Source organism: Drosophila yakuba, chromosome 2R, assembly GCF_016746365.2.
Source record: "Drosophila yakuba strain Tai18E2 chromosome 2R, Prin_Dyak_Tai18E2_2.1, whole genome shotgun sequence".
In the NCBI taxonomy this organism is placed as follows: domain Eukaryota; kingdom Metazoa; phylum Arthropoda; class Insecta; order Diptera; family Drosophilidae; genus Drosophila; species Drosophila yakuba.
The window spans coordinates 22,891,488-22,918,286 of record NC_052528.2 but is presented as its reverse complement, the minus strand read 5'-3'; the positions used below and the strand labels follow the sequence as shown (position 1 = coordinate 22,918,286).

Here is a 26,799-nt window from a genome sequence, read left to right as displayed (position 1 = left end):
CAAGACCGAAACCGAAGCCCACGGAAACCGCGGCGCGTGCCAAACCACCGCCCAGGTCGTCCGTTGTCCACACGGTGATTAAGTACAATGGAAATACTTGAAGTGCAACTGTTAGCCTTAAATTAAATGATTTTGGAACTTGAGTAAGAAAAGTGGTTAAGAATTAGTGGACTTTATTTGCGCGGTGAGTACAGTGATTGCCTTCAAGTCATCAACTTAAGAGCAAAGACTTGTTTTCCACCTGTAAAGTTCTAACACCATTATTTTATTAAGAAGCATTGTTAATGATCCCCATGGTACTCCAATTGGTAAGTGGCAAGAATTAGTATGTGCCACACGTTGCGCCTTTTGTGGCCTTTTGTGGGCCTCCTGCATGCAAAGTGCCTCCGTCGAAGCGGAAGTACTCGACCCCCTTCCCTTCCCCCCGCCCCACTCCAGCGGCCAGAAAGATCAATGGGAAGACGGGGACCTGGGCTCCTTAGCCCCAATCGAGGGCCATAAGCGGTAACAGGTGCTAGACGGCGAGTGCGAGTGTGAGTGCGACTACCCGAGCCGGCGAGTAATGAGCGACGTTTAATTAGGTTAAGTGTCAATAAGATTATGTCGTCAATCAATCAATTGCACAATACCCACCACGGACACATCCATCAAGCGGCAAAATACCAAAAGCCATTTTCCGCTGCTCTTTTTGCGAGTGTGCTTAATCCAAGCACTCTCATGCTCGTAGATACAAACTATGTATAGTATATATACCAGCAGGTAGGTGGCCATAATAATAATCGTTGGGGTGGGCTTTTAGCTGCTTAAGTGTCATTTCACTTGATTGAGCCATGAATTACCTGGCTTAGTTGCCTGCAACTTGGCAAGAAGCATTTAATTTAAAGGATTAAACCACTTAAAGGAACAAAACACTCTGGGGTTTTGGTTTTATGCAAAAAAAGTTGGTTTATATGTATTTATGTATTGTATAATAAAACAATATAAACTAGTAACAAAGCAACATGATCTCTGCGATTTAGGAACATCCATATCATCCCCGTTTTCCATTTCTCATACAATCATCGATCATAATTCATCTCGATTTCAGCAGATGCCTGCACGTATGTTGTTGTATAACTTGCAAAACTTTTAAAACTTACGTATGTAGATATGCCGCTGGCATCTTGGCTACCAGCTCAGGGTGTTCACTTCACTTCTTCTTGTATAGGTATAAAAAATAGTATATATACGGTATCGGTATCGGTATCGGTATAGTAGATATAGTATGACTTAGATGTAGCAGGCGATCGTCATCCCCGGCTGATGACGCGAAAACTTTGGATAGACTTTAAGAGAGTAGTGGGTATGGAGTAATGGTATGGAGTAATGGTAATCTCCTGCTGATGATTTCCCAGATGGTGTGTGGCAAGTGTGGATAAACGCAGTACTCAGTGGTGGACAAGCAGTGGGCGTGGCTGGGGGCTAATCGAACTCCTGTTTGATGGTCAACGGCTTGTCGGAACTGGCACTCGCATCGTTCTTGACGGGCGTTCCTGATCCTGGGGCTACCGATCCGGAGGCTGTTAGCTTGTTGCTCTTTATCAGGTTCGCTGCCGTGGAGCTCAGTGGTATGGTCACATACTGGTTGCCATCTGTAAGTTGGATATCTGTTTAGAACTGGCGCTTTACTGAGAGATTTCAGTGCTACTCACCCTCTTCGGCGTGCACCTGCAAGTGGCCCGACTGGATGAGCTGCCTCAGCATCTTCTGCGGTATGTTGGCAATCGAGGCAGCTGAGTAGACGTACTTGCTGTCCGCCGAGGCTGCTCCTCCGGCGGCCGTGGACGTCGAGGGTCCGCTGTTGGTCTCAGTCTGGTAGTTCAATGCTGGCATGGTTTTGGGGCCAGAGGACGCGGTGGCCGCCGAGCAAGACGCAGCTGGAGGCGCTGATACCTCTGTTTTGCTGGCCGGCAACTTGGTTGCCACCTCAGCCGCCTCCAACGGCATCTCCACGTCCGACGAATCATCCGACTCGTTGCCCGACGAGGTAGGCGATCGGTCATCCTGGAAAGAAAGAAGCCAAGACACCCGATTAGCGGAGTAGACAAACAGTCTGGCAGGCTGATCTCAAGCAGTTAAGCTAAGCATAGCTTAGGATGCCTGGGATCTGTGGTCTGTGGCCCGGTGCGCTGTTCTATATGCCGGCCAAGTGCAGGGAGCAAGGAGACGTCGAGATGACAAAAAAATCCAATATGTTTGGCCCAAATATGGCGCGAAATTGCGTATAAGTGCTGGCCGGGCTGTTCGCCGGCACGCATCTCAATGAGCTGGCGTTGCCTTAAATGTGCACACGCGTTAAAGAATTTAGAATATTGATTTCTGGCTCTCCGGCCAGCGGAGCGATCGGTGCGGGGCCATCATCGTCGTTGTCGTCGCATCGCATCGTATCGCCTTGGATGGGATGGGATGGGATGGGATGGCAGCGAACGCGTCATTTTAATTTTGATTAGTGCTCAAGCGCGGGGACGAACAAAAAATAAATCAAAATAATTGCAAACTGTAACAATGCGATCGCCATTTTGTGCGAGGGAGATCGCAGTCGCAGTCGCATTGCGCATACGCCGCGTGCCCCTGCCACATCATCAGACATCAGCGGACTTCCAATGAAATTGTAGCAGCAGCAGAGGCAGCATTTCGCGAAAGGCAAAATCGCATTGTTGCCGCTGACTGCCGACTAAAATGGGCGTCGTCATCGTCGTCGCCGTCGCCGTCGTCCGCTGGCAACCAAGAGACTCGACTCTACTCGACTCGACTCGACTTGGCCAGTGGATCAGGCGACCGCCTTTTGAGTGACAGCACCAAGACATTTTAATTAGCAAAACCAGCGACGACAAACTGTCTCCAAGTTGCCATGATACACTTGGCCACGTTGCTGGCGACACCAACACACCATGTGCATGTTGCATGTGCAACTGTTGTTACGCTCGTGGTTTTCATCCAGTTGCAGCAAGCAGAGGCGAAAAAAAAAACCGGTGAGCAAACCAGAAGGCGGCTGAAAGTGGAGCTGCTCATGTAAAGGTTACATTGTGCCCAGGCTTGCGGCTGAAGCACACACGTATAAGGCTTGAAATAATCCTGGTAATGGCGCTGCTATCGCTCAATAAAAATCAAATTATACGCCTGTTCGTTCGTCGTTCTTTTCAGTTGCCCAATAAATGCTGTGTCTGTGTTCAGACCTCCCGCAGCGTGTGCAATTTCCTTTTACTAATTGCACACTTTGAATTCGCCACACAAAAGCAATAAATAAAAGCTTTATGAACCCAAAAACATTAGGGAAGCTATTTATTAAATTAAAAGTAAACAAAACAAGTAAAAAAAATTTCTTTGATGCGCCCCCGGGTGGACTCGAACCACCAACCTTTCGGTTAACAGCCGAACGCGCTAACCAATTGCGCCACGGAGGCAGTTGGAACTCGACGGGAAAAAAACCCCTCATGTGCTCACTGCGCAGCTATCTCATATGACATCATCTTGGGGTGATTCCATTATCAGTTGATTAAACTATTTAACAGGTTTTACTTGCTTCACCTATATCAGTATGAACTGATTTAGGGATTGATGGCGCCAGAAAACTTTATAATATATAATATATATATATATAATAAGAAATTATTCTTTTGGCATTTCATTTCTGCACATAGCAATCTGCAAAGACAACAATTTCGTATGCCGGGTAAGCATGCAGCATGCCAAGAAATTTAATCTATAAATACATACTTATTAGACACATCTAATACGCTTATTCAGTGAACATGCATGGATTTAAGTGCTTATAATCTTGAGCTACTTTTGAGCTTATCTTTTAAATGGCGTATCTGAAGATGGTAGATGCATTTAGCCTGCAGAATCGACGCAGTGCGACAAGTTGGGTTGTCAGCGAATCGAACAGATTCATCGGTGGCTTCTTCTACTGCTGATTCTGACTCTGATTCTGATTGCGATTCTGATTCTGATGCTGATGCTACTGCTGGCAGCGGGCAACTGCAACTTGCCAAATTGATAGTCGTGTGTCGTGCGCAAATGCCGAGCGTGTCTCATTAAATGACAATTAGAGTTTGAGCCAGGCTAAAAGCGAGGCAAAAACACAATCGGAGCGAAAACCCTGCCCCGACTCTCGAGCCTCAACTCTCCGACGACAATTGGCTGGATGGAATGCCAACTGGCCGGGCCAATGGCATGCAATTTATATAAAAATAATGCCTGGCATTGTCTGGCCGATCTGGCCTCGCCAGTGGTATCGAACTTCGAGGCTCGGAGAGCCTGCGACAAATGCAATTATATAGAAATTTGTCTTGCTGTGATATGTGCGGCATGTTGTTGTTGCTGCAACTGCTGCGACTGCAACTACTGCTGTGTGGCCATCGGCAGCTCCAAAAATAGTCAGTTTGGGAAAGGCTAATAATAAATGTTGGCAATAGTCAGTCAGCGAGTCGTCAAAGCACTGAATGAATGAATTTTCAAATTGGCTAACTGACATTCACAACCAAGGTGGCATTTTATGTGCCCCAAAAGTGAATGCGAGTCAATTCGGCGGCCGCTGCAGTTGCAGTTGCAGCTCAAGTTGCAGCTTCAAGTTGCAACCAAACCGCGAGTGGTGTCGTGTGACCTACACCACCGCCAACTGACTGCGTGATTGACGGATGGCACATTTGCCAATTGATTAGTTGTTTTTACCAAAATGGTTGCTGCCACAACAAAAGGCGACAACTTTGTGGCAGTCAGCACCCGCCGCTCCAATCGCTCCAATCGCCAGGCAACTCGGAGACGGAGGCGAGAAGCCAGAAGGACCGTTGTTCTCAGTTCAGCTGGCCGAGATCGTTCAGCATTTGGCCAATAAACATTTGCATTTTGCATGTTGCTGCTACCGTTGATGCCGTGTACATCTACCGACACTGATAACTTTGAGCCCAAAACAAAGGAATAGCCAAATGTGCTCTCCTCCGAAGCCACCAAAGCCTCCAAAGCCTCGGAAGCCTCGGAAGCCAGCGGGCTCCATTGATGCTGGCGCTTTCAATGAAAACATAAAAATAAAAATGCAAATTAAGCCTGGCAAACGAAAGCACTTAAATCTAACGCACAATTGCCCAGGGAACAGGCCAAAGGATAACAGTGGCACAAAGGGGTTTGCATACGAGATGAAATGGCTTTGGGTTGCTCCGATTCTTGTGTTTATTGCCCAAACGGCACATCATTGAAATCAACAAACACAATCGCAGTCTCTATAAAAAATGTATACATGTTCATTGGACACTAAAGTAGCTGGAAAGTTAGGGCTTCTTTAAAGTATTTATAACCTTAACGTGGGACCTCTTGTGAATAATCTAAATGTGAATAGTGAATATTCAAAACATATAATAACCATTCATTGTGACATCTCTGCAGTTCAAGTGAGACATCTTTGCGAACCACTGTCCCTCGATTTCGTAGGAGGAATCACACAATCAGAACCGCAGGACAGTGGCCACATTTTGAGCAGGAAGCGCTGGGGAAAATGTTATGGGATGGCTTGGCTGGCTAAGCAAAATGGGGCTGGTGCTGGTGGAAACAAAAGCCGAAAGCTGAGGCAAAAGTCAGTTGACACGGAGCGGCAACAAGCGAACAACCAACAAGCAACTACCAACTGGCAACAACCAACTGGCAACTGGCAACAACGCAGGGCAACAAAAGCGGCAGAAGCGACAACACTGCGTAGACATTTGCCAGCTAAACTGGGAGTCGGATTTGGCCATTTGGTCGGTCGTCTTCACAATTGTCGTCGCATCCGGGCCAGGCCACAATATGGAGTTTTAAAGCGTTTATATCCGCAAAGCGAGGCTTTCTGGCCGGCTTTCTGTTTTTGGGCAAATCACAGTTTTGTGCCTTTTCTCTGGTGCGGATGGCGGATTGCGGGTTGCTGGTTGCGGTTACACGGATTCACGCGCAAAGAAAGCGGCCAGCAGGAAGTTGCAAGTCGCCTCCAATCGCCGCGTCGTGAGTCTGCCACAATCGAGTGGCGGGTTCAAATTCATTAGTTCATCGAGAGCCGAGAACGGGGAAGGGGGAACGGGAGACGGGAGACGGGGTCTCCAGTCAGTTATGATGGGAATTAGCATCTATTTAAATGTCTGGGCCGCATTAGGATGCCACGATTGGTTGGGAGTACGAGAAACGAGCTTATTGTTTTCGGTTACCAATTATTTGGCCAAATTGCGCGGGGTAACCTGCCACTAGTGCACTGAGCTAAATGATATGTTGTACTACATTGAAAAGGAAATATGACTTTAGAATACAACATGCTTCTACACTCAATCTAGTAAATCTAGAGCTATACGAATGAATCATTCAGCTCGTCTAGTATCTGTGTGACATATGCAAATCAGCTCGCACTAGTTTCTCGCAGTGCAGCGAGCAAAACGATTGTCCTCAGGCCTAATTATGCGTGCGCCGACAGGCGAACAAGAGGCAACAGGACAACAGGACAGCAGGCCGCAGATGAAACGCCACCGATTAGCCTGTGCCGCTCCCTCTACTCCCTCTACTCCCCCTGCTTCCATGGCTTCCCCTGCTCCACTTGGCCACTCCTCCTGGTCCGCATGCCCAGTGGCTGGAGGGGATCCCCTCACGGCTTCTGCAATTTATGATGGGCACTAACAACCGCAAAACTAGCCAAACAAATGAAACGGACTCGGACACAGAGCGGCGGCGAACAAACAGTTGAATGGAAATTGCAATTATACGAATACAAGATCTCAACTCGGCGTATGTTAAGTGCCTCCGATTGGAAGGCTGCAAGGGAAGGATGCTGATGTGGGTGCCCAGCCAACTGGCAACTGGGTTCGATGTTTGGCTAGATTTAGCCAGGCCAAGCCAAGCCGCAGAAGGTCCCTAACTGAGCAAACAATCTGGAGCCCCTGACAGCGATTAAATGCTGGGCAACCCATTGAATGCGTGCCTCGGTGGCTCTGATAAAGTTCCATGGAGGGAGGGATCTTATAAATCAATTCTAAAGCGTTTGTTTTGTCATTTGAGAAACTCATTTTAATTGGGTAGATGGTCAAGCGTTGCCAAACACCAAAATGACATTGGTCATGTTAAATTTTGAAGTCCAAGAAACAGTCGCAAATAGCTCTTGTCTCGGTGTCCGAATCGAAAACTAAATGAAAAGTTATTGCCAACTCTAAGATTCTATTTAGAAAGATAACAGCTTAAACTGATATATGTAATTGTATATAAACCCAACCTGAAATCGCTAATTGAAACCCCCTGTACATTTTACAAAAATCGAGCACAGTCGACTCCAAAACTAATTGACAAATCAGTTCCAGCGCCTTCATCATTAGTCAAAGACCAAGCCGAGAACTGTTTGGATCGCTAAATTGTGTCATTTTACAAAAATGACAAAAAATCAGCACCAAATGAGCAAAAACAAAGCCAAGACCATCTATAGGACCGGAGCGTGCCCACGCCCACCAGCGGAATACAAAATATTCAATCGCTGATTTCATATTTGTTGCTCGAGAACTGGTTACACCCAACAGCGAAGTACCCGCTGCATATATCTATATATATATAGATATGTATAGTAGTGAATAAATCGCAGTAAATACATGCAGAGATACGTCATTTTGTAGCAGGTTGGTGTAAATTGAATTTTCATGCCCGCTGCGACCGGGGACCACTCATTTGTGTGCCCATCTACCCATCTGTCCATCTGTCCATGTGTCCATGTGTCCCCACGCAGCCAATGTACATAGACCAGGCCCAAGATGGAATTGGTGAGCGAGTCACAAGCGGGTCTATAAAATCTAATACGCACACGAGCGGCCACAAGTCCCGCCCACATCTCGGGGCTACATGGAGTACTGTATATAAGGTATAGGTGCCTAATAGGCGGCTTAAGAGAGACCGAAAGAGAGCGGCTGAAAGGTGGCCTCCCTGTCGCACCCGTTCCTCCAGTGCGGATCGCAGTGCTGCTCTTAAGCCCCTCCAAACGGGTTTCTCCTCGGGTTTCTCCGGCTCGGGACTCAAGAGCTCCGATCGCCGGGGTTCCGTTTTCAGTCTGTGAGCAACTGCGTGACCTGCACGACGATCGAGGAGCGATCCTCGGCTTCTGGCTTCTGGCTACTGGCATTCTGGACTTCAGTGATTGAAAGACGTGAACAGTGTGATCAATCAGTGAGAACTGAAACTGGAAAGTGTGTGAAGAAAATCGTACGGACACATCGGAAGATGGTGACTTGAATACCTGACCTGAGACCTGATCGGGGTGATCGCGGATGCTGGGAAGGAGATAGCTGGAAGATCTGGACAAGACCAGCTGGCACCTACTTATGGGTGAGTATGGCATACTAAGTAATGCAATTGTGGCTAAGGAGTGACCATGTGGGATATATTGGGTATTGAGCTAATAGTGCTGTCTCAGATAGTAAACATCATTAAGTGGAGCACTGAATGCAGCTGAGTTTCCGACTCAGACACTTTCCGTGTGCCAGGGCAGCCGTAATCCTTGACCCCTTCCTGCCAGGCCGTGATAAGTGGAGGCTGGGCGAGCAGCTGCGATGCACCGCAAGATAAGCCACGCGGCGAACTGCAAACAGTAGCCCAGCAGGCCGACAACTCAATCACGGGCCCACAATCACACACAATCACCCCTGCCGACTTTGCCCAGTTAGAGGCCCCTGGCATCGAGTATCGAGTACTCACTACCCAGTACCCAGTACCCAGTATCCAGTGCCGGGTCTAAGCCTGGCTAGAAAGTACACCATGGCCTTAGGCGGGGTGGGGGGCTCTGTTTGCGGCTTGTGGGCCGCCACATCGGCGTCCACATTTCATAAATCAGCATGAGCAATGGAAATGTGCTCGGGTCGGCGGAGAGGCAGTGAGGCAGTGAGAACCGCCTGCTGCGAGTCCTGGCTATTTATTGTATTTTAACAACATTATAAACGAGCATTTAAGTGGCGAGTGTTGGGATTGCTGTTGCCCGTTTTGATTTGTGTTAGAATGCAAGTCCGAAGACAATAACCAAATATCCCCGGACACCGACAAAGCAGCCAGTTTCATAATCAGTCGGGACTTGCAGACTTGCAGGCAACCTGGCAACCTGGCAACTTGGCCATTGGCAACATGTGGCACGGCGGCCATAGCGCTGTTGTCGTTTGGGCCGGGTCAAATGTCAAGCACATTATTTTTGTATTTACGTACAATAAATATAAAGTGCATGATGCATTTTTGATAGATTTTCATGCCAATAAACAAGCTAAACGAACCGCTAGAATGGTGTTTAGGCCAACACCACGGGCCCACAAGCACCACGGCTCCCCAGCAGCGGAGACGAAGCTCCTCCAACTGTTTTGTTACCCCATTGTGTGGGTACATAAATTTCAGACACAAAAAGACCAGGAAGCTGCGTTTTCGGCCCGGCTCTCGGTCTCGGTCTTGGTCTCATATAATTTTGTGTCTATGCAAATGTACGCGCTGCATTCGGTTTTGCATTGGCCCGACTTTTGCCTGCCTTTGCTGCTCTGATGCTGAAAAATCGACGACGATCGGACGGCCGATCGAGTCTGTCAGTTGAGTCAGGAGTCGGGAGTTGGGAGTCGGTGGTCGGGAGTTGGGATATGGGATTTGGGAGTCTGGAGCCGGAGGAGTGGGAGATCGGGATGGCCGGAGGACCCAGACCAACCACGTTGACGTTCGCCAAACAATGCCTTGTTGACACTGATGGAAAATCTGCGTGTCACAAATATCAAAAATGCCATCGTTAGAAAGCAGGACGAGCACAGGCTCGCATGACGGATCCCATATGATGCCATGTGATGCCATGTGATCCCGTACCGTCCGATCCAATCTCCGATTCGACTCCGCGGGGCGGAGCAAACTGTCAACTGTCCGTCGAGTTTAGTTATAGATCTTATGACCGATATGCTAATGCCAGCCAGATTGGCTCGAACCAGAGATTGGCCAGGTAGCCGCAAGATTTGGGGATCAGGAAATCGCAGTGAAGGCGTCGCAAGTTGCGCACAAAAAGGAATATAAATTGAAAACGAATAAAAAGCAATTATAGCACAGCCGAAAGAAATAGGATTCTGATCTTTAAACTGTATAATTATATATATATATATATTTTAGCAGACATATAAGATAGTTCATAGTGTGAATAAATTATAAATAGTTTGTTATTTATAAGAAAGTCCTTCGCATTTCACCCGATCACATTTCCTGATCAACTGATCAACTGCCAAGCCGAAGAAGCACTTCTACCCACCAGAGAACGAAACACCTTTGGCCTAATTGAATGCCAATTTATTACGTTTATAGAGACAATAACAAATTCAGCTCACAAGAAGCTCTTTAAACAAATATGCCAAATGCCATATAGAAAAAGCAAAATGCGCCGAGAGAGTTGGCAAAAAAGGCCAACTAAATTACTTAACAAGCCGTTGGCTTTCGATGGTGGACTGTGGACAGTGGCCACGTCTTTCGATGATTTACTTGTGCGTAATAATGCAACGCCCGCAATGTTCGTGGGGCTCCTCTGGAGAAGATGAGGTTGGAGCTGGAGCTGGAGCTGGATGTGGATGTGGATGTGGAGCCCAGCAGTCCAGCAGTCGTACTCCTCCGCCTCGCAAATCGAAGGATGCCTGCGACGGCCAGGTAAATGCATGTGAGAAGAAGTATAACTGGGAATGCGCCTCAATTTAAAATGCGAATTACATTATCTGATCAAATGCATTCTTCAGTGCGCTCCAGGAGGAGCACACACACTACGCGCGTACGATCCACTCCACTCCACTCCACTCCACTTCACTCCACGAGAGCATCCCCATCGATCCCCAACCCGTGTGTATGGAGGCCTCTGAGATCCAGAGCTAAAGAGCTCCACAGCTTTTGAGACTGTGGAGGCTGCACAAATAAATAAATTTTAAAATACAAACAAGTAGCGCGCGCAAAAAGCGCCGAGTGGAAAATTCGTGACAGCAATTGTTGATGAGCAGCGTGTGAACAGCAGCAGCCCGTGTCCCCTATACCATCCCCATTCCCCATCCCCAACTCGATACCATCCCAACCCGATCCATCCCATACCGTCGATAAGTCAAGATCACAGAACTCGGGGAGCGCAAAAAGCAAGAACAATGTTGTCCGCCAAACGCGTAATATTGAGCGACTAATAGCTGGGGCTTGACTTGAAAGCGAACGATCGCTGAATCGCTGGATCTCCAGATCGGCGGATCTGAGACTGAAAGCTGCAAGCTAAAAACTAAAAACTGAAAACTGAAAACTACAAACTACAAACTACAAACTGAAAACTGGGCCCGTACACCTCCGCAGTCTAATTAACTCCTACGAGCAGCGGGCACAGTTTTAATTAAGGCGCACACACACTCCATCTTTTCTCATATGTACGAGTATAACAAGAATCAAATGTATATTAACGTCCAATAACAACAATAACAGCTAAACAATTATCCACATCGTGGGCAGCAGAGTAAAAAAGTACGTCGCAACTAAGCGGCCAAATCAAACAAAAGAATTGCACAATTACAACGAACTTGCGGATCGAATGAGAAGTTCTTTCTGTTGAAATACTTGGCAGTCATCAGCTCACAAAAACTGTTTAAATAAATCGGTTGGAACCAGTGATTGCATTTGCTTAAGACAGATAGGAAACAGTCTGCAGAAGGACATTTTAAGTCCTTTTTGCATGTTCTTCGATTAGAATAGGTAGATACATTAGACATATGAAGTTCATTTAGATAGCGAACTGTAAGCTTTGAAATGCGAGAAATTGGTTTACTTTTGAATAGAACACTGTTGTAATAATTACTTAGCATTGAAAAGGACGTTCCTTTTGAGAGTTTTTTGTGCTTAAGAATGGCATCATTTCATCCTCGTATGTGAAACGTAAGCAGGCTTTCAGTCCATGCGAAAACATACGTTTAATAAATACATTTTCGACGCATATCACATATAGTACCCAAAATTCTTCAGCTCGCAAATGAAAACTGTGTGCCTTATCTCGAAGTTGGGGCAATCTCCGCCCCAAAATTCCATCTCGACGAGGGGCAGTGGAGATGCCGAAGTGCGCAAACTGTGCCAAGCTGGCCTCTGCCCACTCCCCCACCTCCACCTCCAGCTCCAGCTCCATTCCCTCCCCCGATCACCACCGCCTCGCATAATTCCGCGGGACACATGGACAGATGGACCCATGGACTCGTGGACTCGTGGACCGACTGACTGACTGTCTGCCCGACTGCAGAGACATCAATCTAGAAACGGCAGGCAGAAAGATAGCCGGGACAGGGGACAGCAGACGGACGACAGACGATTGGCAACTCGTTGAGAGTTGACAATAATGACGATGGGACGTCGTCTTGGCTCGCATCTCTGCATCTCCTGCATCTTTACATCCCTGCACCGCTGCCTCGGTAGCTGGGTAACTCGGTGACTGGATGACTCGATGACGATGATAGAAAGTAAAAGAACAGAGGCAGCATCTTGAATTTAAACTGCAATTTTAATGAGACGTGGGAAAAAGTGGAAACGAGTGGACTGCGACTCCTGGCTGCTCGAATGCTCAACTGCTCGACTGCTCATTTCGTAATTTGTAAAACTCGCACGTTGCCGGCATTAAGGACATGCAGATTTCTGCCTCCTCCCTGGCGATCAGCATTTATGGCTATATTTTTAGTGGCACTGCACGAGCAGCAACAAATTAGCACTGACAGGCAGGCGGCAAGGAGCGCTTCCAAGACAAAGGACCACCGGCCGAAGACCCGGGCATTGTCCACTTGGTGGCACCAGCCACTAGTCACCAGTCATTGGGCGCAAGGCAGTGGACGGTGGGCACCATGTGGCATGACCATGATCGGCGGCAACTGCAGCCAATTGGACGCCTAGCGTGAGCTTTCTAGGTGGCATCCTCGGCCAGCGGACAGGCGATGCTTGTTAAATGTTTGCCGCCAAAGAGAACGGTTCGGAACAAACAAAATGTGTCGACTTTGCTTGCCACCAGTTGTTGCATGTTGCAAGTCGCTCGCCGGTGGCCAGCCAATCTCGCAACATTCGCCACTCGAAAAAACAAAAAACATTCGTGAGCGTCATTTGAATGGTGTGATAATTTTTGCGCCTTCGTTTGGCAGCTTTGCCTGTGGCAGTGAATTAATTGCGTGCCACATTATAAATTTGGGCTCCCTTATTAAGGGTTGCCCCCACACCGACGGCGGGACACACTCGTGAATTCTCACACGCCGCAACAGCGGCACAACATTCCAAAATGCTGTGGCATGTTGCAAAGTTGTTGGGTGTTGTCCTCGCCGGACGTGTGGGCATGTCAAGGCGTTGTCGCGTAAGTGGCAGCCAACCCAAAACCCAAAACCACAACCAAAATCAAAATCAAAAACTAAGCTGAGTCCGAGTTCGAGCTGCTTGCTGATTTCAGAAGATCTTACGCAGATATTGCGCATACGCCGTGTGGCACACGCTGGTTTCCCCAAAAAGCATTCCCTGCAGCGGGAAGTTTGGCTAAAATCAAAGCAGAGAAGTATTAGGAAGGCAGTAGATATCCTCCTCATTTCACAGAAAAAGGTGCTATCGACTTTATAGAAATTAAATTTAAATGTGAAGTTTAGACCACCAAATATCCGATTTTCTGGGCTTAGCCCGCTCGAGTAGATGTGTGGCATTACCATATGGAACCCCCGATTCAAAGCTCCCAAAACAACATCAACAACAACAACAGTCGTCGACAGATACGATAATTCTGCGTCTCTTTGTAAAAGCACACAATTTGCATATCAAACGCAGCAGAAAAGCAGCAGAGCTGCAAAACAACCAAAAAGCAGGCAAAACAGACGCCGCGCAGTCGCCTTTCATAACAGCAAGTAAGCGAAAACAAGCGCGACTCTATAGACATGTAACTAATGCACGGACAATGTTTTCTCCCACTTTTTTTTTTTCCCCCGCTTGGCAAAATGCAAAATTTGCGTATTCAGAACGATTCGAAATTAAGTAAATTACAATTCAGTACGTTGATTGTCGCCGGCGAAGTGGTTGTGCCTGCATTTGCCGTGCTATTTGCTATATCTGCGCGAAATTATTATGGCAATCGATTTGGGGACCACACACACTCGCTGACGGAGGGAAAATCGGAAAAAATGGGAAAACTAGGAATGGAACGACGGTCAAATTATTATTGATTACTCATACGCAGCGTGTAACGGGCTAATGAAAACGGGCTAACTGCGATGGGCTTTCTGCGAATAATCGATAGCGATGATGACGCGATCGCCAGTTGGCGATAGCAATAGCCAGCAATTATTTTCGTCATAAGTCAGCCAATGTGGCGACGACTGCTCCTTTCCGCTGCACTCGCACTGAACTCGGCCGCCGACGCTACACTGCGCGAAAAGTGTGAGTCACGCGTAGTAATATCATCTTATAATAAAGCCTCCCTAATCAAATCTCCTTCTCCTACGTTATCATTTATTTTGGCTATTGATGTTCTGGAGCATGGCGCATTTCGCACCCGAATCCAGCCGAATTTCTCGCAGTGCAGCGATGTGGTTGTGCTGGTTTTTTTCGCGCTCGCTCGCCTGTGTGAGTCTGCTCAGGCCGCGTCGCACATACGAGTATAATTGTTGCGCTTCGCACAGCACACAAGCTTCCAAATAAGGGACGGCACATGTGAGCTGAGGAAGCTATAACTATCGCTGCGGGCTACGCAAATCGCTGGCGTTTCCACTTTCGCGTAGATTTCGAGGGAAACCAACGCCTGCCGCCGGTTTGAAGTTCAGCCCGTTGATGCAACCGCCACAAAAGTGGTGCAGTTGTGCCAGGTGGTTGACAAGTCGCCGTCGCCGGTGGCTCAGCTGCCCCAAAAGCGATCGCCGATCGCCGATCAATGACGGTGGCTTGGCGGTGGCGGTGGCGGTAGATGTGGATATGGATGTGGATGGAGTACGGCTGCTGGTGGCGACCAGGAGTCGCCTGTCGTGCAACATATGGCAGCGATGACAACGCATGTTAACAGCTTTTTAAAGTCGTTGCACAACGCTGCAAACGCTGGCAGTGCTGGCAACACACGGCCAGAACAATGAGCCTTCGCCGCTGCCATTGCCACAATTCCCAGGCCGATAAGTCCGCCGAATCGATGTTTGTGTGTATGCGTACATATATCTTTAACCCCGCGTGCCACAAAGGACGCCAAATTTGGCTGCAATCCGATATGAAATGTCCCAAAACTGCAGACAGGAAATCTCACGCGTGCCACCAGCAGTTGCAGTTGCAGTTGCATCGGCACATCAGCTCACTGGAGCGGATGGAGCTGGAGTATATTATCCAAAAATGCGGTCTGGCGTGCCTTTGAATTAAGGTATCGATTTAGCCTGCGGTCGTTTGGCCATCTCAGTCCGTCACTTCGGTTCACTTCAGTTCAGTTCAGTTCGGTTGGGCCCAGTAATTTTCATTCATTGTTGGCTCGCGCTCATTGTCGGTGTGAAATTTAGCACAACAGCAGCAGCAACAGCAACAGGAGCGGCAGCAGCAACAGCGCAACTGCAGCAGCAACATCAGCAGCAGCAGCAGAAGCAACTCGCAACAAGTGGCTGCGGCTGCAATGAATCCGCATAACAGACATACAACAAACGGACAGAGGGACGGACTCTGCGCGTCTCTTAAAATGCGGCAAATATTTCTTGCCGCTGCACTCTGCCACTTTGTTGTTGCTGCTGCTGCTGTTGTTGTGGCAGTGGCACAAAAATACTTTTTAAATGCGCTGAAGCGTCAAGTGGCCAAGAGCCCAGCTTTCAACGGATACGCACAGGATCAAGTGTTATAAATGTTAATTCGCAAATAATTGCAGCCGAGCTGCGAAGTGAGCCTCGCTGGATAACTTAATCGCTGCCAATCAGAGGGTTTGCCTTGAGTCTTTAATTGAAAATTTATGGCACTTTCATTAGCGCCGAGCGGCAACGTGGCACTTACTAGTGCTTAGTTCTGGGCCAGGCCAACAAGCCCAGGTTAAAGAGAATGTGATATGCGAATTACTATTCACATACATCTTGCCAGATTTCAACATTTTGTTGTGGGCAGGAAATGAGCTGAGCCAGCCAAACATCGATTGTTGTTAACTTTTGTTTGCCGTGCGGACTGTGGGTAGAGGCGGCTGTTGCCCCGCTTCATGTGGGCAGTCCGCGTGTGCTTCATTATATAATGAATCGGAATCGGAATTAAAATTGGAATCGCATTCGGGAGATGGAAGATGGGCACAGTCGCCAGTTCAAAGTTTTGCCTACAAACTTTGGCTACTACACATGTTTTCCTCTTGTAAAGTACAGTTTGCCTGGAGTTCTGCTCGAACTTGCTACAAATTTATAGATAGAAGCAAAGTTTCCAGTCAGCGTGAAAAGTTTCAAAAATATTTGTCAACACTTTATTGGCCAAGCTTGTTATTCGGAAGATCATTGAAAGCCATTAATTAAGCAAACAACTAGAAGCAGAAATCTTAGCAATTTTCACAACTTTTTCTAAACGACTTTACACCATTTTGGAGCAATAGATGCTATAAATATAGATGTATTTATATCTGGCGATAGGTGCAATGAAAGTTGGCAAATGAGATAAGACATTGATTCAAATCAAAGCTTAACAACTAACTTGTAGCTATTTCACCCAACATTTCCTGGCACAATTAGGCAAGCATCTCCGCTGAAAAATCCACACTATGTGACTATGCAGCTTTGTGGCAAGCAGACTGGTAAAGAAGAAATATTCCCAGCCATAAATTAATCAGTGAAGCGGAGCTGCCTGTGCCTATATAAGTATCCCAGGCGGGAGCGGTACGGCGGAAAGCCATAAGTTTCCTCCAAATCGCTGCCTCCGCCACGCTCCACTGAAGGGGCGTTGCATGGGCGTGGCCCGGCGGCGCTAGAAGAGCCACGGAAGAGGGAGGGGGTAAGGTCGCCGAGATTTCGACGTGGATAGCCAAGAATTTTGATTAACTTGGAAAATCAGTGGAGTAAGTCGGTTCGGTTGGGGTTGGGGTTGGTGGAGATTCGGAGGGGATGTGGATAGGAGCCACCGAGGCAGATAGACTGTGAGGCACACAATGTACGCATTATTTGTTTGCATTGCGGCCCAATAATTGCTTAACTAAATGTGAGTCCTGCTGAAAGGCCAAAAGCGCCTCGTTAAGGTCTCAGTCTGGCTTTTAAATAATCACAATGAAAGCAACAGGGCCAAAAGCAAAAGCAAGACGGCCAACGAGCCAACCAGCCAACTGGCCAACTGGCAAAAACGAAGAAACGACAAAACCAAAACAATACAAAGAAATACAAAACAAAAAGAAACGAAATGAAAGAAAAGAAAAAACGCTCACAAATTGTCATTTCTTAACCTTTTCAGATTGCGAAGGCGGCGGCGCAGGAGCAGAGGCATCGGGAGTTGGAGGTTGTCGATGGCCAAGTGGCCAAGTACCAAGTACCAAGTACCCAGCATCCAAGTCGCCAGAAGTTGCCGACTCACAATGTGTGTGCGCAAAGCAAAGGCTTTAAGAAATGCCGAATTCCAGAAGCCGCAGTACAATCAGTTGAATTAAAAAACGAGCGCACAGACAGAGGACGACGTCTGGATGGGATTCGGATGCGGATTGGGGATGTGCATGTGGATGGAGATGAGTAGGGGGAGATGGAGTCCCCCCTCGGCTTCCAGAGGATCGCCGGCGATATCATCGCGTGGTGAGCGCGGGCTAGGAAATTAAGAGGACATTGTGGCGGCATGCGGTTAGAACTCGCAGCGGCGGCTTAAACACAAAATCCGCGGAGGAGATTCCTTGCGTGGCTGCGTTGTTGGTGGCTTTTGGACAGCGGACAGCTGGACGCTGCCTGTGCTGACAGAGGTCGCCCTCGTACGTAATCGACGAGCATTGCAAATGCTTGTGTCCTCCGCCGCCTGCGTCTTGTGCTGCGCACGTGGCCATGTTGCAGCCGCAGCAGTCGCAACAGCAGCCGCAACAGCAGCAACTGCAACAGCAGCCGCAACAGCAGCAACTGCAACTGCAGCCAGAGCCAAGCAGCAAATCATTGAAATGTCGTTAGAGGCTCGAGCGGCACGCAGCTTCGATAGTCAGCGAAACCGCAAAATGCTTTTAATTTCTCAAACTGATATGCACCCGTGCTCCCGCTTCCACTGCCGAGGAGCAGGAGGAGGTGGAGGAGGAGGAGGAGGGCGGGGCCAGAGGTTTGGTCTTTGTTTCCTTCCTTGGCTTTTCTATACCTAATGATGAGGAATTGGGGGCCAAGGTTCAAAGCACTAGATTCGAGCAGAAAACATCACAAAGAAGTATTTAGTACAGTAGTCAGCGGCTAATTTCATTTGTATAATAAGCATGCACACAAATAAAGCTGAAGTAATGTATCTTGAATAAAGTTTTGAAATAAACACGAGTCGTTGAAGCCAACAAACTCGCATTTCTTACTGCTTCGACTTCGTGGGCGGCTGGGATGATGATGCGCAGGTGAGCGGCCATAGAAGGCGATCCGCGTAGCCAAGACACCCGCGCAGACTGATGGATCGCACTCTCGATGGGAGTCAGATACACACACACAAACACACACAGATATCTCACAGATACACACAGCTACATAGGCACGTATCTAGCTAGTGAGCCAGCAAATGCTGGCAAACAGCGAGCGGCCCACTGCAAGTCGGCAATTAACCTTGGCTGGACAAAGAGTTGGCGGCGGCAGAACGACCTACAGCAGCAGCGGTACGAGTTATGGATTTTGTTTTATCAGTCAGCTGGCAGGCAGCTACCAACGGCAACACTGCGAGAATTCGGGGCCACTTGCCAGAGATTGTATCTTGAATGCTGCATGTAAGAGGGACTTCTTGGCCAATCGTGCTGACCACGCTCCAAAGAGCCATTAAATGTGGAAAGGGCTTAGTTGACGATTTCCCATTCACTTTCGGTGGAAGAAACGCGAGACATTTCTTTGTGTGTAGAGCAACAACTGATGACCTGAGCCGGCGTTGGTGTCACACCCACAACATTTGGCTTTCATTCATCGGCCCATGCTGAATGGAAAAACTGAGTCGAGCTCAGTTGAGTTGAGTTGAGCTGGGTTGGATTGGACTGGACTGGAAGAGGGGAAATCGAGGGGCTGGGGCTTGGATCGTGGCACACGTCATCGGGGCAGCCAAGAGGCCAGTGGGGCCTACGCCAAGCTTTTGGCATTGAAAAGTACGAGCCAGAAACGCGATTTGCATGCCAAGCGGAGAGGAAAGCGAGGGATCTGCGAACTGACTGACTGACTTGGCCGGTGGTGCATGACGAGCCAGTGGTGGTGGCTCTGATCGATTTATGAACTCGTCGCCAGCATGGTTTGCTTGTCATGACGTCACAGAGCCCCCGCAGCCGAAACTCTGTTATTGGAAGCCACAAAGCGGAAGCTCTTTGCAACATCGAAGGAAAAGCGAAGCGAACAGAAATTCAGTTACGAATTCATTCATGGAGAGCCGACGACCCACTCGCCAGTGGGATTGGATTATTACTAGATAGATGCTAGATGAGATGTGGGCAGGTAACTGGCAACTGGCAACTGGGTAGGTTGGTGGTAGGTTCGGTCTTATCGCGGTGCTCTTAACCTTGCTCTTGAAGCAGCTGGAAATGTGTTGGGGAACCGCAGAGGTTTGGTGTTTTGTTCGTTTTATGTTTATTATTTCGTAATATTGCGCTAAATAATATATATATTTATGTTTCTGGTATGTAGATACTATTTTGTGGTGTCTTTAAACATATGTTGATGGCTTAGGCTTACTGGGTAAATTGCTTTAGGGTTATTCGATTTACGTCGCTTGCTTTGCTTTGCTTCGGCGCATTGCACGATCAATTAAATAATAAATTTAACTAGTATTTAAGAAATTACTCGGCTTTCTGTTTGACAGAAACGTGTGTTTCGTTTTTTAAATTACGTGTTGTTGAGTATTTTCACTAACGAAGTAAACATAAAGTTATAAATACAATAAAAAGGGGATATGAGAGAACTTGCTTTGAGCTGCTTTAATTTGGTATTTAGGTTTAAGTATAGGTACAATAAATATTAGTAGAAAGGCGAAAAGCAAACAGCTCAAATGTGAGTAGTAAGTGGCCATGTTGCAACTTAGTTCTTTCTGAGCGATTTAGAGCCATTCTTCATGCAACACTCCAGTTAGTAGGGGTCAATAAAAGCCAATCGGATCGATCGGATAAACATAACTATAGCGCGGTAATACAACTAACATTAGGCTAACGCATCTGGAAAGTACGCTTAACTCTACGGAGCACGCTCATCACACACACGCACACACTTTCACTCACACTCACTCGCTTTCACTCACACTCAGGAAATCGGCCGCCGGCGCCTTCGACATTGCTTTAACATATACATGTACTCGTATTATTTGCTATCAACTTGTTTAAACTAAGTGTAAGTTTCGTAAACGCACAGTAGCTGTTTACTCTCTAGACTCTGTACAGCAAATCCTTGCGGAAAGTATCCTGCTCCTGCTAAGTTGTGTGTGGTATTGCACTTATGGCTTAACTTTAAGGACTAACTAAGCAGTCTCGGCTGTGTCTCGATGTGTTTCTAGTGGTCTACTGGTCTAGTGGTCTAGTGGTCTAGTGGTCTAGTGGTCTCGTGGTTCGGTAGAATGGCACTGGGTTGGAAGCTGCAGCTGGGGGGCACTGGGTCTATTGGGTCTATTGGGTATATTGGGTCTATGGGGTGTACGATGTACTGGGAGGGGCTGTAGCTTGCTATGGCACAGTCGCCTTTAAGTAGAGTCTTGACTAGTATACAAAAAATGTAAATGTAAATGTAAATACACATTAATAAACACAAAACACTGCTATCTGCGGTAAACAAGAACAAAACGAGCGGCGAGATCGTATTGGCCATGGATCCGAAACACGAAATACGAAGTACGAAGTATCGAAGTTCGATCAAGCCATTTGCTGCACTTTGGATCTGCTAAACATATGAACTGTCTATGAGCTGTCTAACTAAACGGGCTTGGTTTTAGTGCGGGAAAACTGGGAAAACAATGCTGAATCTCAAAAGGGAGTCATTTTGGAGGGGTTCCATTTGAACTTTGTAAGCTAGCAGTTACTCTACAATCATTTAACTTTTGTAAAGTAAGCGCCAGAATACAAAGCCCGGTGGACCATAGCATCCTAGAAGCCTATCTTAGAGGAACTTATGAAGAAAGCTGTAGCCTCCGCTCTCACCGCACAAAACCAAGTCCCGGATATTGCCTAGGAATCCTAGCCAGAATCACCTAGCGCTGCGCATGCGTGTGGGACATGTGCGAGTGCGTCGAGTGCGGCGGCGGCACGTGCGGCACGTGGGCGTGGTGCCCGTGTCCGCCGTACTGGGCGTGGGAAAGCGGCGAGGCCTGGCCGCCGCTGTAGCCCGACTGCATCAGGCTTTGCTCGAGGCTGTAGTGAGAGGGCGGCGCCGGCGGGTGACCCAGATGAGCGTGCCCGTGGTGACCGTATATCAATTGTCTTACTTTCGAGTCCTCGTCGGCGATGTTGTAGCTGAGCTCCGTCTCCTCGAACCCGGTGGCCGACATCCGCTGGTCGCCGCCGCCCACGCTGGGCGGATCCGGCGAGTTGAGGCAGGTCTGGATGAGCTGCTTGCCCGCCTCCGAGGTGATCATCGGCTGCAGCTTGCGCGTGGCAAATGTGTACACGTGGCCCGTCTCGCTGGCCACTAGCAGCATCACCTGCGTCCCGGTCAGCGTGGACAGCTCGTAGGCCTGAAAGTGGAGGGAGAGCAGAGGATCGTGGTAAGTACTCGATGCTATCTCGATCGCGTATCGCGTATCTGCGGATTGGACTGGAGAAGCGTGTGTGCCTGTTGCCCGAGCGGCACATAAATTTCCCCACCAAACTATGCGATTATGTTGCAGCGATAAGGCGCGTTAAGCGGGATCCCGAATGTGCCGGACTTTAAATTACCAGAGATGGCGGCGTGAGTTGGGCGGACTAAGTTGGCCACTTAAACTAGAGGTTGGACTATAGTATTCCGTACTTAAAGCTGTTTCACTTCTGACTAAAAGTAAGACGGATGAAAGTGGCATATATTACCATAACTATAATGTTGCACTACTTAACAACACAGTTACCCATATAACTGCATGGTGTCGCATAAGCAATCGTGTGCGTTTTGTAAAACATCTTTAATCTTCAATAAAACCAGACAGATCGCAGCCAACCCATTTCGAACTACTATGCCAGAGAAATCGCCAAGTCAGGCCCTTCTTTCCCTACTTTTTCCACCAGCACGCCCACGCAAAAGACCCGAAAGTCACGCAAGCATCGCGATGGAGCGATGGAGCTCCATGCTGTGGATGTGGATAGCCCCCGGGCCATGGACCGTGTTGCTGCACATTAGACGGTAGCCTAAGCTGCCTATCAACAGCTCGTAATTACTATAAAAGCGATAAAGTCGAGTCGGTCTGGCTGGAAACAGTTTCGGCTGCTTTTCTGCCACTTTTCCGCCACTTTTGCTGCCGTGAGTGTGAGTCGAAAAACACAGCGCATAAATAACTGGCCGACCGAGAAGCAAACGCTGCGAGAACATTTATTAATATTAATGAAATTGTTGTACACATTGTTGCCTGGATTGCGATGCGAATTGGGTATTGGTAGTGGATACCGCGGATCGCATCGCATCGGATAGGATCGCATTGGATTGGATTGGATTGGGCTACCCCAACCCCAAAGCCTGGCAGACATCGATTGGCTGCCAATTTTATGTGTAACATGTGTAAATGCAAACAATTGACACGGTCCGAAAGCGGAATCTGAATCGTATTCCGATTATTCTCGTTCTGATTCCGATTCGAAATCGGATTCTGATTCTGATGCTGCTTCTGGTTCTGGTTCTGGTTCTGAGTAGGTGTCGATTGTGTGGCTAGGAGGGCTACTTGGGCACCGCGAGCAGGCCAACAATTCATGTCAATTTGAATTTCGAACAAAGACAAAAGGACACGACTCGGATTCGGAATCGGATTCGGGCGAGGATTGGGGTACGAGCGCGTTGACAGGACAAGAAGGCAGCCCCAGAGACCGCGACCGCTTCGTCCAGATGGAGAGTCATTTGTTAGAAGCCGATTGTTGCCCCTTGCCCGATGCCCGATGCCCCCGTATGTGGCAAAGGCGCAACAGGCTGTTGCATGTGGCCAAAAGGCGAGCCGACGTGGAGCCTCTTGGCCCGGCTTTCTGCGGCTTATCTGGGCACAATCTGCCGACGAGGCAGCGGCCTAAGCTTCCGTGCTGCAAGCTGGCCCCGAAACAAACAATTCCCAAGCCCAGGCCCAATCCCCAATCCCGAATCCCGAATCCCAATCCCAGGCCTCGTGATTTCAATTTAACACCTTTTGGCGGCATTTTGCGCCCGGCTGCCCTTTTAGCCATGGCCAATTGTTGGGAACTTGTCGATGGCTTGTTCGATGGCCGTGCATTATGCAGAAGCCAGAAGCCAGAAGTCACAAGCGAAAGCTGCGAATCCATCGATGATGCGGCCCACGCAATTAGGCTGGCCAGCAAATGAGATCACTTCTGGACGGACATTAGCTCACTTTTCACTCTCGTCGCCTTTTTTGGCCTTCTGACCACCGCCACCCACGCCAAATCCAAGCCCCGACTCTCGGCCAGATCGAAATGACCAAAATTGGTCAGTGGAAAGCATGCCAGCAGGTTGGCGCGACAGCTCTCTGGGCCAAGTTCATTGGCCGCAATTTGTTGGTCGCCTGGCTGGTAGGGATTGCGATTGGAATTGGGATTGGGATGGGGATGGCCGATTGCAGATCGCTACCGCTTTTTGCTGCTACCGCTGGTAGCGCCAAGCCAAAATCCCATTGTCTGCCTGTCAACTGTCCGCCGGCTGGACATCGATGAGGGACCGCATCAAAGTCACCAAAACGATATTTTTTTTGTACTTGGAACGCACATTATGGAAGCGGCCTTTTGTCCCGGGCGTGCGCCTGTCATAAGCTCGGCCCCCGAGAACCCGAGAACTCGAGAATCCACGTCCCAGGGGTCAAATGTTTTGGATACCCTCACCGATGAGCCAGCACCAATTCGGGACCAAATGAGATCGGCTACGGGTACTGAGCGCTTTCATAAGGGAATCAAGTCGTGGATGCATTAACTCAAAGCCATTTTAAACTACGCAATCATACTTAATTACTTTGCGGCTTTGCAGGAATCTAAATTGATGTGTTTTAGTCTTGATTGCAAGCTTCACATTTAAGTGCCATTCTAGAGTATATCAAGCTTAGCATTTTCTTAAATATCCCCTTTAAAATATAAGCGCTGCAACGTCTTAGTTTTTGGTCCGCTTGGGTCAAATAATTCATAAGATTTTGTGTCTTGGGCAAAGATCGTGCTGAGATCGTGATTTAGCGCCGCGATGTTGATGCTTTTTGTCTGATTTTGATCGGGGCTTGGTTTTGGCCAAGTGTGGTTGCAAGTGGCCAGGGAAGTCTATTTGAGAAATGTGAAAAATTTCATATGCGGCCCCCAGATCGATGGAAAGCGGCAGGAGCTAATGCAGTGCCATTATGTAAGTTTGCGTGTGAAAATTGGTCATTTGAAAATGCCAAGGCAGCGGCGCAAAGGGGCAACGTGGCCAGCCAGTTGCAACGAGACTTGTGGGCCGGAATCCACAAGGAGCACGCATCAATTGTGCACTGGCGGGGGAGGAGTGCTCCGTGGGCAGGAGAGCCTCCTTTGAATGCAATTGCGGCGGCAAATTAACATTTTATGAAGCCGAAAACAAAGGCAACGCGGAATCGTGGGCTACCGCGCTTACACAACGCCGCCAAAGCGGCCAAACAGTTGGCCAAACAGACGCGTTCTGGCCAAAAGCAGAGATCAGAGGAGGCTACCGTTCTGGAGATGAGCAACACAGTGGTTGGGGTTCTGGAGTCTTTGAACAATATAGAACTTAGGGAGTTCCAAATCAAATCATTTAGGATTTGGTTTGGGATTCCAACCATTTCCAAGTAGAACTTGTAACTTGAATGGAAATAGAATAAGTAAGTCCATTATCTTCGCTCGCTCCAAAGTTCCAATCAGAGGCTACTTGAAGTGATATTCCAAGATAGTGCTTCTCCTGTGTGCCAGCCATCCCGACCACTGTGCCGATGGCCAATTGGCAATAAATCCCCGCTCCTTCCGGAGGCAGAACAATGCCAGAGCTGCGGGGGAACTTCTGGATTCCGTCGCAGCCGAATCCCCGAAGCATTTATTAATTGCACATGCGCTGGAAACGTGGCCCAATGTCGACATCCCAATTGCAGCGCCAATCGTGGCTGGGATTGGGATTGGTAAGGGGATGGGCACCAGGAATGGGTACATCGATGGGAATGGGGATGGAGATGGCTAGGGGTGCGTTCTCCAGCGATCTTACCTTCTTCATGATGCCCGTTTTGCGCTTGGAGAAGGTCGTGTAGCGACGCAGCTTGTTGTCGATGTATTCCATTTTGATTTTGACACGTCCCTTTGTCTTTTTGCCGTTGGCGGGCGGAGACTTCTTGTTGGGCAGCGGGTTGTAGTTGTCTACGCTGTCGTCGACGGCACCGCTGGCCACGCTGTCCAGTCCTTGGAGGGTGAGGCCGCCGGAGGAGCGGTGGTGATCCTCGTAGCAGTCGCTGCCGGAGCGCTTGAGGCCGCGTTGCTGCTGGGGATGCTGCTGTTGTTGCTGCTGCTGCTGGTGTTGCTGCTGCTGCTGTTGTTGCTGCTGCTGCTGTTGCTGCTGCTGGGAGGCGTGCTGTGGGCTGTGGAGCGTTTGGCATTGGGGGGCAGGGGGTGCTCCTGCCGCGGGATTGGGGCGCTGCATCGGCGGAACCCCGCCCATGTTCTGGAGCAGGCCGCCGGAGGGCGGACGGCCCGCCCCCAGGGCCGGGTTGCCGTACATGTCCGCCGGATCCGCCAGGCTCAGCCCGATGCTACTCATCGAGTAGTTGAGATTGTACCGCGAGTCACCTCGCGTCGGATCCATTCTGAGGTAAAAGTTCTCCACCGTGGAGCCGTAGAGATCCAAGGCACCGCGCGCGTCTATTATTGCGTTTGGGTTTCGGGTGCTGGGAATCTGAATATCTAGAATCCGGCCGCGGCACACTTTTCAGATCAGATCGCTTTATATTCCAAAAATAAAACCACACAGAAAACACTCAACGCGCGCGTTTCGCTGGCGTTTTGGGCCTTCTCGGCTGCGGCGGACGCGTTTCTGGGGCGGTTTTCGTGCCCGGCTGCCTGGGGGCCAAGTTCTCAGTCGAGGGAAACGCTATAACTTATTAACAACCCGGGTTTTTTGGCCAAGAACGCGAATTTAAGTTTCTTAAGTGCACGCACACACTCACGCGCGCACACACACACAGGAAAACTGACAGCTGACAGTCCTGCAGTGTTGGAATGCGGCGGAAGTCCAGGGATGCAGCGCTCGAGTGTTGCGCAGTGTGCTCGCTTGGCGGGGAATTTGAATTTCAGGCGAAGAGTGGAGTTGCTGTTTGGTTTGTGCTTGTTTTTGAGTTCTGGATCGATTGTATGGCTGGTTTCCTATGGCTTTAAGTTTCTTTGTGGCTTTTTATTTAAATCTACTTTATTGCTTGCTTGCAGTTCATTTATTTTATTTTATTTAACTGATTTTGAGAGTTTATGTTAAATTTGTTGCGTTTTTAAAACTTGTGTTGTGTTATTTAATTTTTACTATAAATGTTGAGTTTGTCAAACTG

At 48.5% G+C, this 26,799-nt stretch overlaps 2 protein-coding genes and 1 non-coding gene across 3 annotated transcripts; 1 reads left to right on the top strand and 2 right to left on the bottom strand.

Moving 5' to 3' along the window:
* Window positions 1–919: 919 nt before the first annotated feature.
* LOC6532025 (serum response factor homolog) lies at window positions 920–26,684 on the bottom strand. The gene is made up of 4 exons (XM_002092767.4): window positions 25,476–26,684; window positions 21,565–21,813; window positions 1,692–2,043; window positions 920–1,631 (listed from the first exon to the last, which is right to left on the bottom strand). The coding sequence occupies exons 1-4, from the start codon at window positions 26,064–26,066 to the stop codon at window positions 1,462–1,464; spliced, it is 1,362 nt and encodes a 453-aa protein (XP_002092803.1). The 5' UTR covers window positions 26,067–26,684; the 3' UTR covers window positions 920–1,461.
* Trnan-guu lies at window positions 3,370–3,443 on the bottom strand. The gene has a single exon. It is a non-coding gene; the product is annotated as a tRNA-Asn (tRNA).
* LOC6532026 lies at window positions 5,546–21,293 on the top strand. Its single transcript, XM_039372620.2, has 2 exons — window positions 5,546–8,352; window positions 17,419–21,293. The coding sequence occupies exon 2, from the start codon at window positions 18,688–18,690 to the stop codon at window positions 18,940–18,942; it is 255 nt and encodes an 84-aa protein (XP_039228554.1). The 5' UTR covers window positions 5,546–8,352; window positions 17,419–18,687; the 3' UTR covers window positions 18,943–21,293.
* Window positions 26,685–26,799: the final 115 nt, after the last annotated feature.